Below are 23,230 nucleotides of genomic sequence, written 5' to 3'. Positions count from 1 at the left end.
AACGCAACACATTCGGTGGGACGCAATATCCACCTACCACATCACAACACGCTCAACACAGCCCAAATCCATCCACCACAGAGCCAGATTTTATCCTGAAAGCTCTCCTGTCCAATAGCCTTGCCATAAAATTTTGTATAGGAAGTTATCTACATAAGATAACCCCTTCTATAATTAATCTAATACTTCTAAATATTGTTTGTGTCATAGGTGAAGCAAATTTTCTATACTAAGCGACCCAGTGGTCCCCATACAACAAAATTTAACATCAAACACATAATATACACACAATCCATGCCAAAATAAGACAAGCACATGAAAATAGGAAAATAAATACACACAACATAAAACAAATAATCACAAAACACAAATAAAACAGTGCCTATACTAATACAAATAAACATCGCCAACAAATCACAAAAATCTAATCTAATTATACACTACTTTGTTCCCGGCCGCGTTCTTCCGCTGCCGAGTGTGCCGCCCTAGTCATTCTTGTCTGTTTTGCGCAGTTTGCATACGGCCAGGGTTCGCCGGACGTATTTTGATTATTTGTGTAGGTTCTGGATTGCGGTCTTCACTCGCTCTCCAGTTCTGCACTGGTTGATCCCTTCCATTTTTATTGGTTGGTTTCCAGTTATTATTACCCTGGTTCCACCTACGTTCCTGTGGCGGATAATGTTTGTCCTCTATTATCGCGTCACTTCGGATTGTTTATTCAAGTTGCATGCTTTGTGGGCTGCACCGCGGAACTTACCCGTAAGATGACAATGGTCTCTACGAGGAGTCTCAGCTTTTCTATCTAAGGCCAGCCCGCAAATATGACAATTAACAGCCTTTTCATACAAGTCATCATTTTCCTTTGATTTGGTCATGGGAATATTGATGCTGTAGAGCTTGTGAACTTGCCATGAAAGTTTTCCAAGCTCAGTGAGAAGCCAAACCGCCGGATCGCCCCCTACATAAGACTGATAGCTATTAAGTTTACAATCATATGCGCATACAACTTGGAACGCAGTCGCATAAGGTAAGTGTTTTTGTGTGAAGGTTGTGTGTGAGGCTAAGGGGTTCCCTTCACAACGAGTAATAGGAGCCAGCAAGCATCAAAATCGGCGTACACAACAAAAGGACAACGCTGCTGGTGGTGAGCATTTTTAAATTTAATGAAGTTATTTTCCTCAGTGGGCATAACAACACGTACCGGGTCCATGCATGCACAATCTAATAGATGTGTCGCTAATAACTCTTGAGATGAAAAATAATTCAAACACCTTATACAAATATGTTCATTTTTACTTAACTGGGAGGAAATGAGTCGGGACATGTCTTTGATCCAGACGTAGTGATAATTATCACTTTCGGAGAAGAGCAGCATGTTGACATGCAACTCTCGCTCACATGCAAATTTTGAGAAATGGAGGGGGTCTACTACTGTATGCTTGTTTTGCTCATCTGACTTGCTTTTCCTCTCCAGGCCACAAACGTGGACTGATATTGCGGTATTCTGAGCTTAAAACTTAAGTATGTCCTGGATTCTTAAAGGGAACTCTATTCCATCAAAGTTGTACTGTCTCTTAATATCTTTGACTTTGTAACTGCTGGGACGCTCGGGATGATGTTTGTAATTGTAATTGTAATTTCTCTCGCAAGCCAGGACTGACCATGCAAAACACGCATTATCATACTTATTTTGAACATTAATGCACGCCTGCTTTTTCTCAATATCTATAGGGAGTTTAATATAACTGGACCTTCCATTCATTGGATCATAGACATGTATATGGATGTCGAGGTGTGGTATACTGCTGTAAGGTTTTTGGAGGCGTGCCTCCCCGTCTTGGAGACCGAGCTCCTCAAACTCTTAGAAGATCCGGAATTTAACGCCTTTAAATGCAGTGCGGTATTATGCAGTGAACTGAGTCACCCCCCTAAACATCAAGGTGACGCGGAGACGGCTACTCTGCATTATATATGGGGTGAAAATGGTGTTATTTCTCGGAGCACATCGATTGCTGAGTTGTACCGAGAATCCACCTTGAGCGCTATTATGGCCCGATTTTCCGAGATGGAAGTACGTGGATCCGCTAAAGCGCTCAGCAGTATACCACACCCCGACATCCATATACATGTCTATGATCCAATGAATGGAGGGTCCAGTTATATTAAACTCCCTATAGATATTGAGAAAAAGCAGGCGTGCATTAATGTTCAAAATAAGTATGATAATGCGTGTTTTGCATGGTCAGTCCTGGCTTGCGAGAGAAATTACAATTACAATTACAAACATCATCCCGAGCGTCCCAGCAGTTACAAAGTCAAAGATATTAAGAGACAGTACAACTTTGATGGAATAGAGTTCCCTTTAAGAATCCAGGGCATACCTAAGTTTTAAGCTCAGAATACCGCAATATCAGTCCACGTTTGTGGCCTGGAGAGGAAAAGCAAGTCAGATGAGCAGAACAAGCATACAGTAGTAGACCCCCTCCATTTCTCAAAATTTGCATGTGAGCGAGAGTTGCATGTCAACATGCTGCTCTTCTCCGAAAGTGATAATTATCACTACGTCTGGATCAAAGACATGTCCCGACTCATTTCCTCCCAGTTAAGTAAAAATGAACATATTTGTATAAGGTGTTTGAATTATTTTTCATCTCAAGAGTTATTAGCGACACATCTATTAGATTGTGCATGCATGGACCCGGTACGTGTTGTTATGCCCACTGAGGAAAATAACTTCATTAAATTTAAAAATGCTCACCACCAGCAGCGTTGTCCTTTTGTTGTGTACGCCGATTTTGATGCTTGCTGGCTCCTATTACTCGTTGTGAAGGGAACCCCTTAGCCTCACACACAACCTTCACACAAAAACACTTACCTTATGCGACTGCGTTCCAAGTTGTATGCGCATATGATTGTAAACTTAATAGCTATCAGTCTTATGTAGGGGGCGATCCGGCGGTTTGGCTTCTCACTGAGCTTGGAAAACTTTCATGGCAAGTTCACAAGCTCTACAGCATCAATATTCCCATGACCAAATCAAAGGAAAATGATGACTTGTATGAAAAGGCTGTTAATTGTCATATTTGCGGGCTGGCCTTAGATAGAAAAGCTGAGACTCCTCGTAGAGACCATTGTCATCTTACGGGTAAGTTCCGCGGTGCAGCCCACAAAGCATGCAACTTGAATAAACAATCCGAAGTGACGCGATAATAGAGGACAAACATTATCCGCCACAGGAACGTAGGTGGAACCAGGGTAATAATAACTGGAAACCAACCAATAAAAATGGAAGGGATCAACCAGTGCAGAACTGGAGAGCGAGTGAAGACCGCAATCCAGAACCTACACAAATAATCAAAATACGTCCGGCGAACCCTGGCCGTATGCAAACTGCGCAAAACAGACAAGAATGACTAGGGCGGCACACTCGGCAGCGGAAGAACGCGGCCGGGAACAAAGTAGTGTATAATTAGATTAGATTTTTGTGATTTGTTGGCGATGTTTATTTGTATTAGTATAGGCACTGTTTTATTTGTGTTTTGTGATTATTTGTTTTATGTTGTGTGTATTTATTTTCCTATTTTCATGTGCTTGTCTTATTTTGGCATGGATTGTGTGTATATTATGTGTTTGATGTTAAATTTTGTTGTATGGGGACCACTGGGTCGCTTAGTATAGAAAATTTGCTTCACCTATGACACAAACAATATTTAGAAGTATTAGATTAATTATAGAAGGGGTTATCTTATGTAGATAACTTCCTATACAAAATTTTATGGCAAGGCTATTGGACAGGAGAGCTTTCAGGATAAAATCTGGCTCTGTGGTGGATGGATTTGGGCTGTGTTGAGCGTGTTGTGATGTGGTAGGTGGATATTGCGTCCCACCGAATGTGTTGCGTTTCTTGAGACGAGTGCAGGGTATGACGTCCGATGCGGTAGTGTTCAGGACCCACCCGTTGCGTTATCGGCGTATGGTGATTGTGGGTGTTTCGGGTGATAATTATGAGGTGGTCTGTCCGACGCAGTAGTGTTCGAGACGCACCTGTTATCTCAATTGTGTTGATAGTGTGAGTACGGTGATCAAAACGACTATCCGGTGGCCAGTCAATCGAAATTAGGCGATAGGGACGCATCAAACATGGATAATTCGTAATCGGTGCGATGAGGATGTTGTGTGAAAAGACGAGTTTTGAGCCGTCATAGAAAGACGTAAATCAGGTGGCTGGTCGCACGCAATAGCGTGATCGACAGAGCTTATTGATGATTTGGGCCGTAGGAGTGTTGTAGAGACGTATTAGCGACGCTAGCCGAGTCTAGGCTTAACTATTTGAGTTAAGCAGAGACGCTAAAACAACACGCCAGTCAGTTTAAAGGATGATAATGAAGGTCACCACAAAAGATAGATGCTCTCAAGTCCAGCCATGAACCTTGACCACTATCACTGATTTTTACTTGTTGTAGCGTGTAAAACCAACTCTTGTTTTGTTCAACAGATAAGCATGACGTTGAATTGAGCCTGCCGTTACAGACAGAAGCAGACTAGGAGCGGAAGACCAATGCCATAATCAGTCAAACTAGCGTCGTCTTCAGAATTAGACTAACTGTTCTAAAACATATTAATCTTTAACACCATCAGTGGTTGAATTCGTTGTGTGGTGAGCAGATCGAGCGTCTTCATCACACAAGTTGCTGAGTGGGACGGAGAGCACGTAAGAATGGCGTCATCAGCTGAGCTGTATGGGAGCCAAACGAAATCAAATTGAATGATGGATGAGTCTGCGAAACGTAATCCGAGTGGTCCTATACTTTCGGTTCCTCTGAGAAGGTAAATATGCGGTTAATTTCTTCGTTGATTACAACACCGAACAGTTGGTGAAGAGAGTCTTATTGCACTCCAAGTAATAGTATTACAGGGTGGGAGATATTGCTGCTGTCATGGAGATCAGCCAGTGGCATCAAAGTTATAGTGTAAATTGAGGATATATGGATAGGTACGAGGCTGGACATTACTGAAATAGACTGAACAAGGCTGTTGGCAGTTTAAGTACAATACATTCTATCTCTGTATTGACAGCTTTGGCCGCAACAGTGACAGTGTATCATTTACTCACTGTGGATGCTATGATGAATTTAGCAACTGTAGAGGCAACACACTGCGTATTTCTAAAGCATCAAACACACATGCACCTCTGTGGTATACTCTGTTGTAAGGGACTCGTCTTGTAGAAGATGGTGGATACTAGGAGAGAGTTTATATACGAGGATTGGAAATTTAACAGTGGAAAAACTATTTACTTACAGCTCGTACAAAATAAATATGTCTTTCAAAGTTTTATTGACCTTCAAAGTAGTCTCCAGCATAGTGTATAACCCTTGCCAGTGATGCTCTTAGCAGTGTCACATGTGTCGACAGTTCGAGTGGCGCGCTCTGTTAATCGATGAGTTGCAGCAGTCGTCAAGCAAATGCCGTGAAGTGTTTCCTTCAGTCAGAAATCGAGTTGAACTCACGAGGACTTACGTCAGGGGACCGCAGTAGGTGGTACAGCACTCAGCAGTCCCATCAGTCAAACAAATCAGTAACAGTTTGCACTCTATGTGCTTGAGCATTGTTCTGCAAAATGATGGTCAGGTCCCGCAGAAAGTGTCATCACTTCTGTCTCTAAGCTGCTCGTAGGTTGTGTTCCAAAATATGTAGTGCTTTTAGTCGATATTTATTATTTCACAGAGAAATATTACATCGTCGTCATCGTCATCATTATCATCTTTTCCATACCCCTCCTCCGGAAGTAAGTACCATCTTGGCAGTGATGGTAGTGGTGACGGCGATGCGGAGCTATCGGGGATAGCTTCTGAAACTAAAATCAATAAATAAATAAATAACATCAAAACAAAATGAAATTAGTTTTGTGCATCACATAGACAAAGAATCAGTTATGCACCGAATTTTCTGTGTATTAGCATACCCTATCATAGATACCTGGCTATTTCGAGTCAGACAGTATCGCTTTTGTAATGAATCGCTTTTGTAATGAACCTCGCTTGTAGTTACCGGTACTCATAACTGCGACGAGCACTAAACAATACTACTTGTAAGCCGTATATTTAGGAATGAAGTACCATCGACATTAATGGAAAACGAAGATGATGTATCATTTGACCGATATTTCATGGCTGTAAGCTGTAGGGAATAGAATAATCGAATCAAGCACGTTTAATAGATTGAATCGAGGCCTCGTAAGCCATTAGCCGGCTGCCGAAATATTAATGCGTGAAGCACGTAACTGCCACCGTCACAACTTAGCAAAAGATTTGGCAGGGAGCCGAGAACTTTCAGGCCGTGTGTAAAATCGGTAAGCGAGTCTAAGGATTCCAATCAGTTCCTTGTTGACCAGTCTGGTGCGGCAGTTGAAGATAGCAAAAGCCGAACCTAAGTTTAAAATTTCACGTTTAAGACATCGTTCAAGCATGAAAACCTTACAAACATGCAGTCTCTTGACCTTCGGACGGACCCCCGTATGGAAGATGTGTAACTGACATAAGGAAGTACCGTCAAGATTTGAAAAACAGACAAATCATCTGGTCCGGATGGCATTCCTGTTAGATTTTAGGAGGAGTACTCCAGGGAATTGGTCCATCACCCCGCCTCTCTCTCTCTCCCTCTCTCTTTCTTTCTCGTCCAACACGAAGATCGAAACGAATGGTATAAAGGAAAGAAAGAAAGCGCGGGTCACTCCAGTATACAAGAAAGATGAAGGAACAGACCGCAAAATTACAGACCAATATCCCTAACTTCAGACTGCTCCCGAATCTTTGTACATATTCTCAGTTCGAATGTAATAAACATTCTTGAGGCTAAGCTGTTTATGTTGATGAATCAGCCTGATTTTAGAAAGCATCATTCGTTCAAAACTCGGCATGCCTTTATTTCACGTGATATATCTAGAACTATAAAGGAAGGTAACAGGTGGATTACATATTCTAGATTTCAGGAAGGTATATGACACGATCTCCCATCGCAACCCGTTAACGAAGGCACGAGCATATTTAACAGACTCAGAGATAAGAGAGTGGCTATATCCAATATGCAGCCCAGTGCAATTGGATAGCTGCTGTTCTCTTTATACTTAAATGATTTGGCGGGTCAATAGTCTGCCGACGATGCAGCGGTCTACGATAAGTCATCAAAGCTGAGTGACTGTAGGAGGACACAAGACGATTTAGACAAAATTTCCATTTGGTGTGATGAATGGTCGCTAGCCTTAAATGCGGAAAAAATGCAAGTTAATGCTGATGAGTAGGAATAATAAACCAGTAACTTTCAGGTGAAGTATTACTATCGTCCTGCTTACTTCACTGGTGGGATTGATCCGTTCCGGGTCATGTTGAAGAATTTCGGCGAATGGCTTCTAGATTTGTTACCTGTAAGTGCCATGGAGCTGCTTTCAGAACTCAAACAGAAGTCCTTGGAGGACGGTGTTCTTTCCTAGGAACTGTAAACACTAAATTTAGAGACCCTCATTTCAAGGTAACTACCAAACGACTCTACTACAGCTAACATTAATTGCGCATAAGGACCACGAAGACCAAATACGAAAAAAGTAGACCTCATATGGAAGCGTCCAGACAGCAGTTCCACCATCACTCTATTTAAGATTAATTGTACATGGGGCCCGTTGAACTCAAAGAATTCGAAACATGCAATGCCGTAGACGTATACAAAGAAAAAAAAAACTCTGATAATAACTTCTCTGTAATGCAGTAGAAAAACGCATACATGAAAAGCAGGAAATACACCCGTCTCAAAGTTAGCTAATATCGACTCTGGCAGCTTGTGGGTGTAGGGTAGAGTTTCGATGTTTCTGTCGCTGGTTTCGAGTGGTTCTGCGAATTTTTTTCTTGGCAGGATAACACCAGTTGTATGGTATCGTCAGTTTCCGCGGCGTATTGCGATTTTATGCCGTCCTTCTGTAGTGCTTTGCATATAGTTGTGTACGAAGCCTTTTTGGACGATTTAACACAGACTCAGTGATTGCAGGCTCTCTTGGACACAGCTGAAACTTCCCCACTAATTACAGGGCCAACGTGATCATCAAATGGTTAAAAAAAACTCATTTGTTCATTCACTCCGGAACAAAAAGTCACAAACCTTTTTTATGTTGGAAATTGTGTATTAAATCCATCTTCATTACATGTCCAGATCTCCGGTGATTCCACGTCTTAATTATTTTCCGTTTACACTCTCTTTCTATTCAAACAAACCGTCCAGAAGCTGTTCTAGTTACCACTCTAACAACCATGGAGAATGCATATATGCATCTCTGTTATTTCAAAGAATAAACGCGCTAGAAAATACTTTGGCGTCGTGTAGCTGTCGCCGCATATGTTACGAGAAAAATCAGATCAGATACTTTTCCAAAGTGAATGAATGTGGATGGTTTGATTGATAATGATTAATTGGTGCGTGGTAGAGGTTATTTTCTGTGGGGACATTGCAATGCCCCTCGCAGCGAGCGAAGTTTGTGAGCCTAATTTTGATTTACCGAACACACTTCGCGAGCTATCTATTAGTGTGGGTAACCCGGAAGTAATGTGTGTCAGTCCTCCGACTGAAAAAGAAATAATTATGTTTAAGACAGACGAAGAAATAAACATTGGAAACAAAAGAAAATGAAGAGACAAGTACCTCGGCTGTATTGCTTTTACGTGCGTCAAGGTGTTATGTTTGCTGTGCACAACCAAGGAAGATTCCTATTCGGGAACTTTCTTAAGCAGGGAAACCTTGGAAAACCTCTTAAGCCTAGACCCCCAGCCTACGGTACATAGAAGATAGGAAAGCCTACAGAAGAGAAAAAATAATTTTGAAATTATTTTCTCGTAAGGCTTTTTTTTCTCAACAACTCCAACTCAATTTCTTGTTTATTAACATTCAACCAAATTTTTCCTGTTTTAAAATCTATTCTGCATCCGTATTGACGTAGGCTGTCGACTCCGATAATGCAATCTACCACCAAATTTTTCACAACAAGGAATGTGCTTAATATTGCTACATTTCCGACTTCTGCACCAAGTAGTGACTGCACCTTTACATTAGCCGATCGAGCCCCAATGGCGCCTATTATTCTCCAATTTTGAACTGGAAAAATTGGTACTCGTCTTATATTTCTGATCCTGTTGAATAGTGCCTCCGAAATAACATTTGTGGTTGCAGCTGTGCCTAAAACCGCCACTATAGGTACGGTCTCCATAATGACTTGCACTTCGGCTACTGCCACCTGTTCCTTATCCTCATCTTGTGGTTCTAAGTCCTCGGTCAGTTCATCTGCCAGTAATCGTCCATCATTATACGTTAACTTGGGTACACATATCCTGTTGCCCTCAACCAATTGTTGACCGCTCCTCCGGGGCACGAGTGGGTCCTTACAAGTTTGTTGGATTTTGATTTGTCTGCGGGTTGACATCATCCGCCACTTCGGTAATTACCGGTTGATTCGTATATGTCCGTCCCCACTGATGTTGGCTATTTGAATTCATTCCTCCCGGTTGATTCCACTTCCTATTATCGTTATTATTCCAGGCTTGGGGTCTGAAATTTCTTCCGTTCCCCCACACGGGATTGTATCTTTTCCCGTTCCTGTTGTTCCTTGAATAGCCCCTCGCAAGACCATTGCCGGGATTACTATTGAGATTTTGAGGGGTTTCTCCATTACTTAACGATCTCTGTTCATTCCTTCTAAGTGTCGATTGATCGCCATTGGCATAACACATACTTCCTCCTTGCCTACCGTTTGGCGGAGGTTCTATCTCCCTATATTGGAATCTGTTATTACGGGTTTTCTGGTTATTATCTTCGATAATATCTATATGGTCTAACGTCGTGAGGAACGACTCCAAGTCTTTGTCGTTGCCCCAAATCAATTGATTCCAGATGCTAGTTGGTAGTCTTGCCTTAAGTATGTTTATTATGTCTGGCAAAGGTATACGTCTGTCCCAGTATCTCGTTTTATTTATATATTTTTCGAAATACTTTCTAAGGCTTCCTTTCGAAAAGGAGAAAGGCTCTGGGTAGACCACCTCCTGCCTTAGGCGTTCCTGTACCCCTTCTGACCAGAACTTTGCTAAAAACGTTTTCTCAAAATCGTCATATGTCGAGCAAACAGAAGTCATGTCCGAAGCCCAGATTGGCCCCGAACCTTGTATATATCCTGTAACAAAACTGATCTTCTGCCACTCCGACCAATTTCTGGGTAACACTCCTCTGAAGCTTCGAATAAAAACAATTGGATGGACCCCCCTTTTGTAAGGGTTAAAAATCTGGAATTGCCGATGCTTTATCATTTTGTCTTCGGCATGGCAAAGGCTTTCGTAATCTCCGTTAGATAAGAATTCACGCAAACAGCCCGCTTGTGGCAATTTGAATTACTTACACAAGTCGGTATTGTGTGCGAATGGGCAGTAACTGCCTCTATAGTCGCTGCCAACTTCTGCTGCTGCCCTGTACTCATTTGTTCTGAGCTCTGTTGTGAAGCGCGCATCGACTCTTCTATCGTTTGTTTCCAATGCTCCAAATCAGCACCTAACTGGTGTCGCACCTCCTCAAGTCCTTTCGCAAACAAATTCTCTTTCTGTTTGCCAGATAAACTCTAGAATACTGCCTTAACATTTTGCTCAACGTTTTCACACATTAGCCTTTTGTTTTCTAATGTGATTTCGGATAATTTACCTGTTAATACGTTAATTTGGTGGTCTATAACGCCTTGACGCTCTGTCAGATGTTCAACGCTTTCCTTTATGTTAGTCCGTGTACGTGCCAATTCAGGAAGTTGCGCAATTGCACATGACATGGCGTCTTGCTTTTATATTAATTGCGGAACCATTTCCACTTGTTCCCGTACAGTATCTATCTTAATAGCCACATACTCCTTCATTTCGACACGTACGCGGTGAATAGATTCCTCTCATTGTGCTTTCACCAATTCTATTTGTGCAGTTAACTTTCGTTCCGTCTCTTCGGCCCGATCTTTGAGTTCCTTGGTCTTCGCCTCTATCCGCTGCTCTAATTCGGAAAAACTGTCTTGTAACTGCTGCTTAATCTCAGTCTGGACTAATTTCATTTCTTCTTGAGTTTGAGTGACTGTCACTAATTGTGCTTTAATATCGGTTTTCAGATTTTCCTGCCCTTCAGTAACTGAGGCTAATTTCTTATTCAAATCATTTTGCCCTTCAGTAACTGAGGCCAATTTCGCGTTAATGTCGGTTTTCAGATTTTCCTGCCCTTCAGTGACTGAGGCTAATTTCGTATTCAAATCATTTTGCCCTTCAGTAACTGAGGCTAATTTCGCGTTAATATCGGTTTTCAAAGTAGTCATGCTCTCGGTTATCATCTGCATCTGTCTCATGATAATTACTTGCTGTTACACCTCCAGCCGTGTCTACAGGGCGTTCTATTGCGCTATCTGTCCCACAACACTTCTTACTGCATCATTATTATCAGTGCTAACAGCTGAAGTCTGTTGCGTGCTGCTTTGCTCTGCTTGACTCATCCTAAACATTGCCCTAGTTAAAACCATATAAATGTTCTACTGTCACTATATAAAACTCCCTTCTACTGTCACTATAAGTAACTCTGTTCACACAAAAGTATTTCTGTGTCTACCTTCCTAATGAACATATACAGATAAATGCAACTGGGACAGGTCAATGAATATACATCTAACATGAACAGAGTTAATCAATGTTCAAAATTCAAATGATACTAAACAAAAAAGCGTATACTTCAACTATACTAGCAAGCTATAATAATAAAAATATTGATTTGGCCTTATCTCTGCGCCCAGCGTGCTGTCTTTCGGCTTTATTTGTAGATCCAATTATATCACCTGAGAGTCTTTCCTCTCTTTTCCAAGCGTCAGTTAGGTTAGCTCGTCGTAGTTGACATGAAACAGAGAACAAAATTATTTTAGCAACGTCCAAAAACGTGTCCTGTCACGGATTGGCCATTTTAACAAGATAATAATAAGTTGTCTCCTCTTCCTCTATGAATAGATGATGAATGCAGCTAGCCGCTAACTTTGTGTATTGTCTTGTCTGTATAGACGTGTATCTGTTGTCTTTAAGACCCTTTCACCCTCTCTCTCTTTCTCTCCTATATCTATGTACAGTTTTTATTATAATATTTCATTACGTGAAATCAGCCAAATAGGGTCTTTGGCGGAGTCCTTCGTCTTGGTAATCAGCGGCTGGCTTGCTGTGAAAGATCTTTACATTTATTATTACTGTTAAACACTGTATTCAGTCGGGAGAATCAGTCGTGTGGACAATTTGTCCCTTTTACGAAAGATTGCGAATTCCAGATGTGTACGAAGCCTTTTTGGACGATTTAACACAGACTCAGTGATTGTAGGCTCTCTTCAACACAGCTGAAACTTCCCCACTAATTACAGGGCCAACGTGATCATCAAATGGTTAAAAAAAAAAAAAAACTCATTCGTTCATTCACTCCGAACAAAAAGTCACAAACCTTATTTATGATGGAAATTGTGTATTAAATCCATCTCCATTACATGTCCAGATTTCAGGTGATTCCACGTCTTAATTATTTTCCGTTTACACTCTCTTTCTATTCAAACAAACCGTCCAGAAGCTGTTCTAGTTACCACTCTAACAACCATGGAAAATGCATATATGCATCTCTGTTATTTCAAAGAATAAACGCGCTAGAAAATACTTTGGCGTCGTCTAGCTGTCGCCGCATATGTTACGAGAAAAATCAGATCAGATACTTTTCCAGAGTAAATGAATGTGGATGGTTTGATTGACAATGATTAATTGGTGCGTGGTACAGGTTATTTTCTGTGGGGACATTACAAGTGCCTCTTTCAGCTTCAGAGTGTGTTACTGCGTAGTACCAACCTGCAATGCAGTTTCATCTGTCGTTTTTCTTACACTGTGTCAGGAAGGTGTCAGTTGTAGGAATTAAATACCAGCTGCCATGGACACGTCCCTGGGGAGGAGGTCCCAGTGCCAGCTCCCTTTTTCAGCCAACAGATGCAAAATATGTTCACAATGTCCTTTCCTCAAGGGCATGTTTCTTGTTACGACACGGCTGCTAATTCCTTCTTAATAACGTAACATAAAAATTGAATAGCCCCTCGTTATGTTTTGGCTTATAGAATCTTGAAAGCAGGTATCTTTGAAAAAGATTTGAGTAACGACATGCTTCCAATAAGATAACAAGAGTTCGGATCCGACGTTTTGTTTATCTGTGTGTTAACAAATCTGTACACAATGCAAGAACCAATGCAACTTCAATCTAAGAAGCTCGTGAGGATTGAATGGGGCACCTTGTTCATGCCCTTTGCCTATATATAGTGCCTCGGTGGACGTGTACTAGGCGCTCATGGGTAGCACACCGCCCCTACTACACGTCCACCGAGGCGCTCGGGAGTCACAGCACCAGGTTATAACACCTGAAGATGGGCTTATAAGAGCCCGAAACAGGTCGTGTGATAATAAAAGAACTGTACAGTTGAAGCAGTATTTTCAACCTCTGGCATGACGCTCAGTTGCAGACGTTCCTTCAGCAGGATTATTCACCGAATGACCTGTCGCGAATCACATGCTGTTTCGTACACTTGTAGCAGTGTCCGAAAAGAGCTAGTATTCTGAAACTACTATATTACATCAAAAACGAACATTTTTGCCGAGCTTGCAAGTACGTGATCTGCCTATAGTCAGCACCCTAGCTCGTGCCCTCCCCCCATCCCCCCTCCCCGAACATATGCTTCCGTGGACGTGAGACACAGTAGATGCCTCCGGTTTTGAAAATGATGAAATATATGAATTGAAGAAGAGAAATTTGGTGGATTAGGTACCATCTTTTCCAAACTTCTTTAGATCACATTTAAAATAAATCGTTGTTAACCTGAAGGGTTAAGTGGCGGTTAATAATACAAGAAACTTTACGCCTCTCTCACTTCCTTCACCTTTTCTGCTCGCCCTCCATTCCTAGTTAATCACCTACGGAATCATTTCTGTACGACTTTCTGGCATTTACAGCTCCAGATTTGCCCTTGGTGCACAAAGTTGCAAACAGTTTTTTTTTCAGAGTAATCGGTTCAGCATTAAAACAAAATTTCGCTTCCATACGATTATTACATGGCAGGCCGCTGTTGCCCAGCTTTTCTAGGCGCTTCAGGCCGGAGCCGCGCTGCTGCTACGGTCGCAGGTTCGAATCCGGCCTCGGGCATGAATGCGCGTGATGACCTTAGGTTAGTTAGGTTTAAGTAGTTCTAAGTCCAAGGGACTGATGACCTCAGATGTTAAGTCCCATAGTGCTTAGAGCCATCTGACAATTACAGCTCGCAATCGAAATCTGTGAGCAGCTGGCTTTTAATTGTAGCCACGCTGTAGTTTGTTACTGCAGCTGTAACTTTCTTAGGACAGACAATGATTACATGGAAGTTAATCTTCCTTCAGTGTGAAACTGATTACTGAAGAGAGAGACTGCAGCAACAGTGTCATATGCAGTATTAATTAAATGGTTGGCTTTTTTGGAATGTAGATCTATGTGTTTCTGGAGACTTTTGCACCACATAGTGTAGCTTTACGACTTTCATGTTAAATATTAAAGTCACATGTGAAGCGCATCTGTATATCAGGATGTGAGGCAGTTCCTAGACGGCGCGAGGGACGGCGTGGTTTACTTCAGCCTGGGCTCCAACGTGCAGAGCAGCGCCATGCCTCCAGAGACAGTCCGCGCCTTCCTGGACGCTTTCGCAGCAATGCCGCAGCGCGTGCTCTGGAAATGGGAAGCTGATGGACTGCCCGGTCAGCCCGGCAACGTGATGACCGCCAAGTGGCTGCCGCAGCAGGACGTGCTGGGTGAGTGTGCGGACGCCCTCCACTGTAATGGCCCGCTGGGCTGCCGAGCGTAGTGACTACTGCGGATAAGTGACGTCAGTGTACTGTTGCAGCTCATCCGAACGTACGCCTCTTCATCACTCAGGGAGGACTACAGAGTTGGAACGAGGCAGCTTATTTCTCTGTACCCGTCATTGGGATTCCTTTCCTAGGAGACCAGATTTACAATGTAGAAAAAATGGTCGGTTTAGGTGTCGGGCGAAGGCTGGATTTAAAAGACGTCACCAAAGACAGCGTTTTGGAAACAGTACAGACAGTTCTGGAAGACAAGAGGTGAGGACATTTGGTTTTTAGTTCTCCAATTTTTAGCAGCATACGAATGTTAATCCCCTTGCAGCTCCATGGTGTCGAAAATACTAGCACAGTGACACAACCGCTTGTACACACGAAAACATGGTTCATATTTGTAATGGCAAGGTTCTTCAGACTATTGTAGGTACTGTAACTAAATTCAGGAGCAGTTCGTCTCAGATCTTAAATATTGTCAGAACTGCAAGGCACACAGTGATTTTAATTTGGTATAATCCATGTGACTACAAGTGCCGAATGTAAGAGGTTCTTTATTAGTGAAAATCGCTGTATTTTTAATGGAATATTAACACCCTTCCTTTGTGACTGGATTCTAATATATTGGTATGCATTGTACTTCCTGTAATACTGTTAGGAATATCTAGTGAAACAAAATTTCAGTCGGATTCTTATGTAGACACAAATTTATATTTCATAATTATATTTTCGAGCTAAGTTATAACCAGAAAGTACGGGAAGTCGTTGTCACATTGTTAAAAAAGAAGGGAAAAGGAAGATAAGAGTTTAATGTCCCAATGACGACAGTTCATTAAGGCAGAGTCCAGGCTCTGTTTGAGGAAGAATATTCAAGAAAATTCACTGTGCCTGTCGAAGGAACCATTTCAGAATTTGCCTGGACTCAAAATCTGGATGAGCAGACTGGGATGAACCGTCGTCCTACCGACTGAGAGCGCTAACCACCGGGCCATCACGCTCGATTCGCTTTAATAATAGAATCACCATTTACTTTCAAAGATTTGCCTTTGATTACATTTGTTTCACAGATCCACCATTTGTGGCATCCGCGGAACGAGTATGTAACAAAATACAACAACGAGACGCTGATTTTCCGCTGTGTTTACTATTAATCTGAAATTAATTTGTCCTTAACAGCGTTTACATGGAAGCATAAAGGAACCCTGGTGGCCATTCCCTCGTGAGAATATTATCAAGTTGCTCTCAGACGCTCTCAGACTGATTGTAGAGTTTGATTGGGGTTTGGTATGGTATATGATCTTAAAGTGTGATTCTACAATGTTAGGGATGTATCGCACACCGCTGTGCATGTGTCCTAATAACAAACTGTTTAAAGCAGGTTTTATCATATAAACACCGATTTCACATATAAAGTTTAGAACAGAGTACTAAAATAGGTGAGTAATTGATTAAAAGAAGATAAATGGTACATTTTTGGGAACAAATAAATACATATAGTCGAAATAATGACGTATCCAAAATTGTAAAGATTTGAAACTTGCGACTGGCTTGTCACCCAAAGAATAAGTTCTGTATTTACTGAAAACTAGAAATCGCTACCGACTCACTCATGACCGGCTGCAGACCGGAATACTGCCGTAAAAGAGAACAGTGGAAAGATCCTCATGTACAGTCATGCTCAAAAGTATCCGAACGACCTGAATTGCATTTCGCCTGATTCGCATGCAACCCACCTAACGCAGCTGTCTAGCAGGTCCTCTACTCACTCCTTGGTACAGTCGTTTGACTATTGAAAATGGTCCCAACAAGTCACCACTAGAAAACACTGCTCTGTATCGCAATAACTCAAGATGTAAAGTTATACCACGATACTAGAAATATCAGGGAACAACGTATCACAGATAAGACTGTCCTGAAGGCTTGTAAGCTCACATTTATTGCAATAAATGGCATACCTGAAATGTTACCACTCTCATTATTACATCAGATAGGTAATGCATGTAGTAAGTTCGTCGTATTCATGATTTCCTCTTCAAAGTAACATACCCCACTTGTTATTTAACACAAAATGATATTAAAAATTTAAGTTATTCATAAGCAGCTAGTTGAGAATATGTATGAACTTCAAATGACACGACGAACCGTCTCGTTCTGCATATGGATTCAAACTCAGGTCATGCAGACTAAGATTTCGCAACTGACGGAAACTAACAGTCATTCCTGACAAGACATACAGAGAGTGATATACCTAGATTTTAGAGAGTATCAGTTAGCAAATATCAACTTTAAATTACATAATGTAAACATTTTTAACGGACGCGAATTCCTACCCAGCATCTATTGTCCCTGTCAACGAACTACGAGAGATGTTAAATATTGCTTATTCACAAGTAACTTACTTGAAATGCTGGGAGGTAAAGCTTTGTGTTGGACAGGGATTCGAACCCAGAACCTAATCGGATTGTTAGCGAAGCACAATCAACTTTGACGTATCCGTTTTCCTCGGCAGTACTTAGATGTTTTAACTGAAATGACGACATGAAACATTACTTTTTTCCTTCCCAGAACTCCAACCCGGCACATATCGCTGTTATATTCTAGAGAAATCGAACGTTAAATATGGGTTTGTTACACCAGCATCGATATGTGAGCATGTTTGAACTAGAAATAATATGACGAAGAGTTCAGTGCTGACTGGGAATCGAACCCCACACATATCGTTGTTGACTACACACAAAGAGAAGTCAGTTACCGATTTTTTCTCCACCAGCAGCTCGGAATAACACCCTAGAACTTACAGTGATCTCTCAAATAGTTCTGTGTCCCACTGGGAGTCAGAAACGTCAGATTTCGTTAGTGTTGACAGCGAATGAAAATGCATTAAAAATCAAAATTATTTTCCACCAGCACGTAGGTGTTCTCATGCTAGAGCTTGATACTGCATAATGAAAGCTTTAGTGCCTGGCCATAATTCGAACCCATTCCCTCGCAATATGTGGAGATGTTGAGGAATCTGCAATTTTGAACAAACAACAAATAGTAGTCGAGCTGTATTGTCACGAAGGCATCAAATCCCACGTTAAGGGCGGTCTGAGTTGCATTCCTAGTTCAGAACCAATTTCATCGACATACAGAAGCTCAAATAAAAGATGGAATAAGTGTCCTGTGACACTACATAGCGTTTGTTTCGTCACTAGAAATAAATTAGTACAAGAAAGGTTATTGGTGATAGAGTTCGCACATTTCACCACTCCTGACTTTATTGTGGTTCAACCTGACGACTACTTGGTAGAGAAGGAATATCAAGTTTAAAGTGAATTTCAGACCACAATGCCATTATACCTTCTTCACTTGGCGTAGCCAGAAGAGAATAGAATCTGTCTCTCCCTATTAAAAATCATCAGCAGATATTGAAATCGAACCCATACCAGCAGTGTAGCAAATCATCAATCCAGCGGACCTCAAAATCCTCTGCGGCACTACACATTTCTCTATCATAACACCGTTGCGGCACACTCGATGAGAATTCTGACCCACAGGCTCCCTGTAGTGGTTTGCAGCATGTTCAGTGCATTCATTTACTTGGTTGACCGATTCGCTATGAACTAGCTGCCTCGGCTACCCAGTACATACATTCGACTCTATTTTGTAATCACCGCAATAAAGTCACGTAACTGCCACCTACGCAGAACTGCCAGCAGTGTAGGATGCAGTAATTTAAACAGCAAGTGTTCCTTTCCATTTGAGCTACACTATTACGCTATCTGTTTGTTGAAAACGTCGTGCAGCGCAAAAAAAAAAAAAAAAAAAAAAAAAGCTGTAACTGTATGTCTCTCAGAAGTCTAGATCCGGCCATACGCATTATCTCACGACACAGTGGAATAAGAAAGTCCTGGAAGAACTGTTGTTGACTTCTAGAGTTGCGGTAGCCACGTGGTAGGTAGTAGCGTAACGGTAAGCGTCGCACACTGTAGTTAAAACGTCGCGAGTTCTATGACATTTGCTGCTACATTTTTTGAAACACAATTCTGCTGTCTGCTGAAGTTATCAATCTAATGGAACTTCGAACATAATTGCCTTCGCTTCTCAATCCAAAATAGCCGCACGTGGAAAAATGGCTAACTTCTGCGACATTTTGTTGTTTTCAGGTTTACTAGATGGTCAGGCAGCAGATGCATCTCGAAGCGTTTATATTATGAATGGGGAGAGAACATCGTGCCAAAATAGAAAAGTGTTTTCTACATTAGCTGTCGTCTGGTAGTGGCATTTTATTCTTCTTCAAACCTTGTTTGACAGCTTTAACTCAGAACAAGTTTTCAACATGGATGTAATCGATAAACTGCATGTGCGTTGTTAGACTGTTATAGATAACATCAGAGAATTCGTATATATCGTTGATGATTAATTGGTCTCTCATGTTTAGTATTGCTTTAACAACACTAAAAGAAATCTTACGAAAATTATGCACTGTATTATAAGAAATGAAATAAAACTACCCACGATAATCTTACGACGAAAGTCTGTTTTAATAAAACTGAGTATCTGTTCACAAACGTGCCTCTATTGGTACGAATTTGTAAAATACTACTCACTTAGATTTCGATTGGGTCTTATTCATTAAAAATGCACGTTAATTTTCACTAACACGGCGGCGTGCATTTGATAGAACTTGAAATGAAATTATGAATATTTTTGTACTGGATCGGGAATCGGACCCACATACTCACCTTTGGAAGAGACCTAGAGAAGATTGCAGTCTTGGAAAAAGGAACAAAATGATTGCACTACACTGTTCCGAGAGATTCAGATCCTCGAAAGAGGAGATACGAATTTGAATCACAGTGCAGCACCAAATTTTTCAACGTCTGTAGTTCAATCAAGTACAAGTAAAATAAGAGCCCTGTTCCTTTAAATGGCTATGCTAGTGAAAATTAACGTGCATTTTTTATGTCTGTTCATGTGTTGCCAACATTTTCTGGTCAAACACGCACACATCTTACTGTTGGTGAGTAAGCAACTGATACTTAAGCTATATTCGTGGACGATAAGGAAGAACGATAGGAGTGCGGCCCGATTGTCACTCAGGCACAAAAATTTGTATCCTTATTTTAGATTCAAACACCTAGCAGCTGGTAATAAAAACCAATATGTGACATTTTATTTTACTTAGTTAACAATCCGATTACGTGTTGGGTTCGTTTCTCTGTCACAGAACTTCACATCACGTGATTCATCTTTAAATGCAAACACAATTTGTTACTTCTGAATGGAGGTATATCAGACATCTTTTGTGGTTAGTTAACAGGGATGAAAGGGTCTTGATAGGAGTCCCGGTTCATTACAAAAACTGTCGTCTTTTATTTTCAAGTTTAAATTAGTTTACTGATACTGGCGAAAGTTTCGGTAATTCATGTCTGTTCACAGCTAGACAGCAATATGATATGATCAGATTAGGTTAGATTAATACTTGTTCCATAGATCATGAATACAACATTTAGTAATTATGTGGAATGTGTCATTTTAATGAAAGGTTTCTTTACATAGCGATATTCATTTTCTTTACAACAATTTTTCACCCTTTCTCTCTCTCTCTCTCTCTCTCTCTCTCTCTCTCTCCCTCTCTCTCTCTCTCTCACACACACACACACACACACACACTCGCATACGTTCTTTTTTTCTTTTATTTGTTTGGTGTGCTCAAATATCGGCGAGACACGAAAACGTCCGTGAATAAGTTTCTTAGTTTTGAGTACAGTTACGAATGAAATATACAAACAGGTATGAGAGGTACTGATTTATGATGCTTAGTTTGCAGTCAGTTCTGAGTATTATTAATAACTACGCTCTAGTCCTTAAACCTAGTTACAGAAATGCGAATCAGACGCATTACGTATTCCGGGCCGTAGCAGCCTTTCTTGTACTAATTTATTTCTAGTGACGAAACAAACGCTATGTAGTGTCACAGGACACTTATTCCATCTTTTATTTGAGCTTCTGTATGTTGATGAAATTGGTTCTGAACTTGAAATGCAACTCAGACCGCCCTTAACGTGGGATTTGATCCCTTCGTGACAATAAGCTCGACTACTATTTTTTGTTTGTTCAAAATTGCAGATTCCTCAACATCTCCACATGTTGCGCGGGAATGGGTTCGAATTATGGCCCGGCACTAAAGTTTTCATTATGCAGTATCAAGCTCTAGCATGAGAACACCTACGTGCTGGTGGAAAATAATTTTGATTTTTAATGCATTTTCATTCGCTGTCAACACTAACGAAATCTGACGTTTTTGACTCCCAGTGGGACACAGAACTATTTGAGAGATCACTGTAAGTTCAAGGGTGTTATTCCGAGCTGCTGGTGGAGAAAAAATCGGTAACTGAGTTCTCTTTGTGTGTAGTCAACAACGATATGTGTGGCGTTCGATTCCCAGTCAGCACTGAACTCTTCGTCATATTATTTCTAGTTCAAACATGCTCACATATCGATGCTGGTGTAACAAACCCATATTTAACGTTCGTTTTCTCTAGAATATAACAGCGATATGTGCCGGGTTGGAGTTCTGGGAAGGAAAAAAGTAATGTTTCATGTCGTCATTTCAGTTAAAACATCTAACTACTGCCGAGGAAAACGGATACGTCAAAGTTGATTGTGCTTCGCTAACAATCCGATTAGGTTCTGGGTTCGAATCCCTGTCCAACACAAAGCTTTACCTCCCAGCATTTCAAGTAAGTTACTTGTGAATAAGCAATATTTAACATCTCTCGTAGTTCGTTGACAGGGACAATAGATGCTGGGTAGGAGTTCGCGTCCGTTAAAAATGTTTACGTTATGTAATTTAAAGTTGATATTTGCTAACTGATACTCTCTAAAATCAAGGTATATCACTCTCTGTATGCCTAATCAGGAATGATTGTTAGTTTCCGTCAGTTGCGAAATCTTAGTCTGCATGACCTGAGTTTGAATCCATATGCAGAACGATACGGTTCGTCGTGTGATTTGAAGTTCATACATATTCTCAACTAGCTGCTTATGAATAACTTAAATTTTTAATGTCATTTTGCGTTAAATAACAAGTACAATAAATTACTTTGAAGAGGTAATCATGAATACGACGAACGTACTACGTGCGTTACCTATCTGACGTAATAATGAGAGCAGTAACATTTCAGGTATGTCATTTATTTGAATAGATGTGAGCTTACAAGCCTTAAGGGCAGTGTTATCTGTGGTAAGGTGTTCCCTGATATTTCTAGTATCGTGGTACAACTTTACGTCTTGAGGTATTTCGATACGAAGCAGTATTTTCTAGTGGTGACCTGTTGGAACCATTATCAATAGTCAAACGACTGTACAAAGGAGCGATTAGAGAACCTGCTAGACAGCTGCGTTATGTGGGTTGCATGCAAATGAGGTGAAATGCAATTCAGATCGTTCGGATACTTTTGAGCACGACTGTACATACGTTCTGTCTATTCGAATAGTTTGGAACTCACAGCCCATTAATTATGGTCACAACTTCTTGCAAATTTTCGTTAAAGCGACCGCTCTTAAATTATAAAGATCTTCTGAATATCTACATATACATCTACATGATTGCTATGCAATTCTCAGTTTAATGGGTGGCTGAGGGTACATAGGACCACCCTCAAGTCACTTCTCTACCGTTCCATTCTCGAACAGATCGCAGGAAAAAACAAACAGTTAATTCTTTCCGAGTGAGCTTTTATTTCTCTTATTTTATTATGATGAGCATTCCCTGTGTGGGTGGGTGACAAAAAAACATTTTCACACTCAGAGAAGAAGGTTGGTGACTTAAATTTTGTGAGAAGGTCCTGCCCCTGCGAAAAAAAACCTTGTTTTAATGACCACCGCCACAATTCGTGTATCATATCCGTGGCACTCACTACCCTATTTCCGGACAACACAAAACTAACTGCTCTTATCTGAACTTTTTCGATGTCATCCGTCTATCCTATCTGATGCGGATTCCACACCACACAGCAATACTCCAGAAGAGGGTGGACGAACGTAGTGTAAGCAGTCTCTTTAGTAGACCTGTTGCACTTCCTTTGTGATTGTAATTCCTAATTATTTATGTGAGTTTACTACTTTTGGTTCTGTGTGATACATCGTGTAACAGAAATTTAGCGGATTCCTTTTAGTACTCATGTGGATGACGTTTCAGTTTTCACTGTTTACACTCAACTGCCACTTTTTGCACCGTACAGCTATCTTGTCTCAATCATTTTGCAATTCATTTTGATCATTTGATTTCTTCATAACACGGTAAATGACATCAT

At 41.0% G+C, this 23,230-nt stretch overlaps 1 protein-coding gene across 1 annotated transcript in view; it reads left to right on the top strand.

The window, feature by feature from the left end:
* The window catches only part of LOC126473775 (UDP-glucosyltransferase 2-like), an 89,301-nt gene that overhangs the window by 57,914 nt on the left and 8,157 nt on the right, over positions 1 to 23,230 (top strand). The window contains exons 5-6 of the mRNA XM_050101040.1: positions 14,660 to 14,882; positions 14,975 to 15,194. Of these exons, the coding sequence (XP_049956997.1) occupies positions 14,660 to 14,882; positions 14,975 to 15,194 (443 nt within the window). The remainder of the gene's footprint in view (positions 1 to 14,659; positions 14,883 to 14,974; positions 15,195 to 23,230) is intronic.

The sequence above is a fragment of the Schistocerca serialis genome, chromosome 4 (assembly GCF_023864345.2).
Source record: "Schistocerca serialis cubense isolate TAMUIC-IGC-003099 chromosome 4, iqSchSeri2.2, whole genome shotgun sequence".
In the NCBI taxonomy this organism is placed as follows: domain Eukaryota; kingdom Metazoa; phylum Arthropoda; class Insecta; order Orthoptera; family Acrididae; genus Schistocerca; species Schistocerca serialis.
Note: the sequence above shows the minus strand (reverse complement) of the source record. Positions and strands in the feature narration are given on the sequence as shown.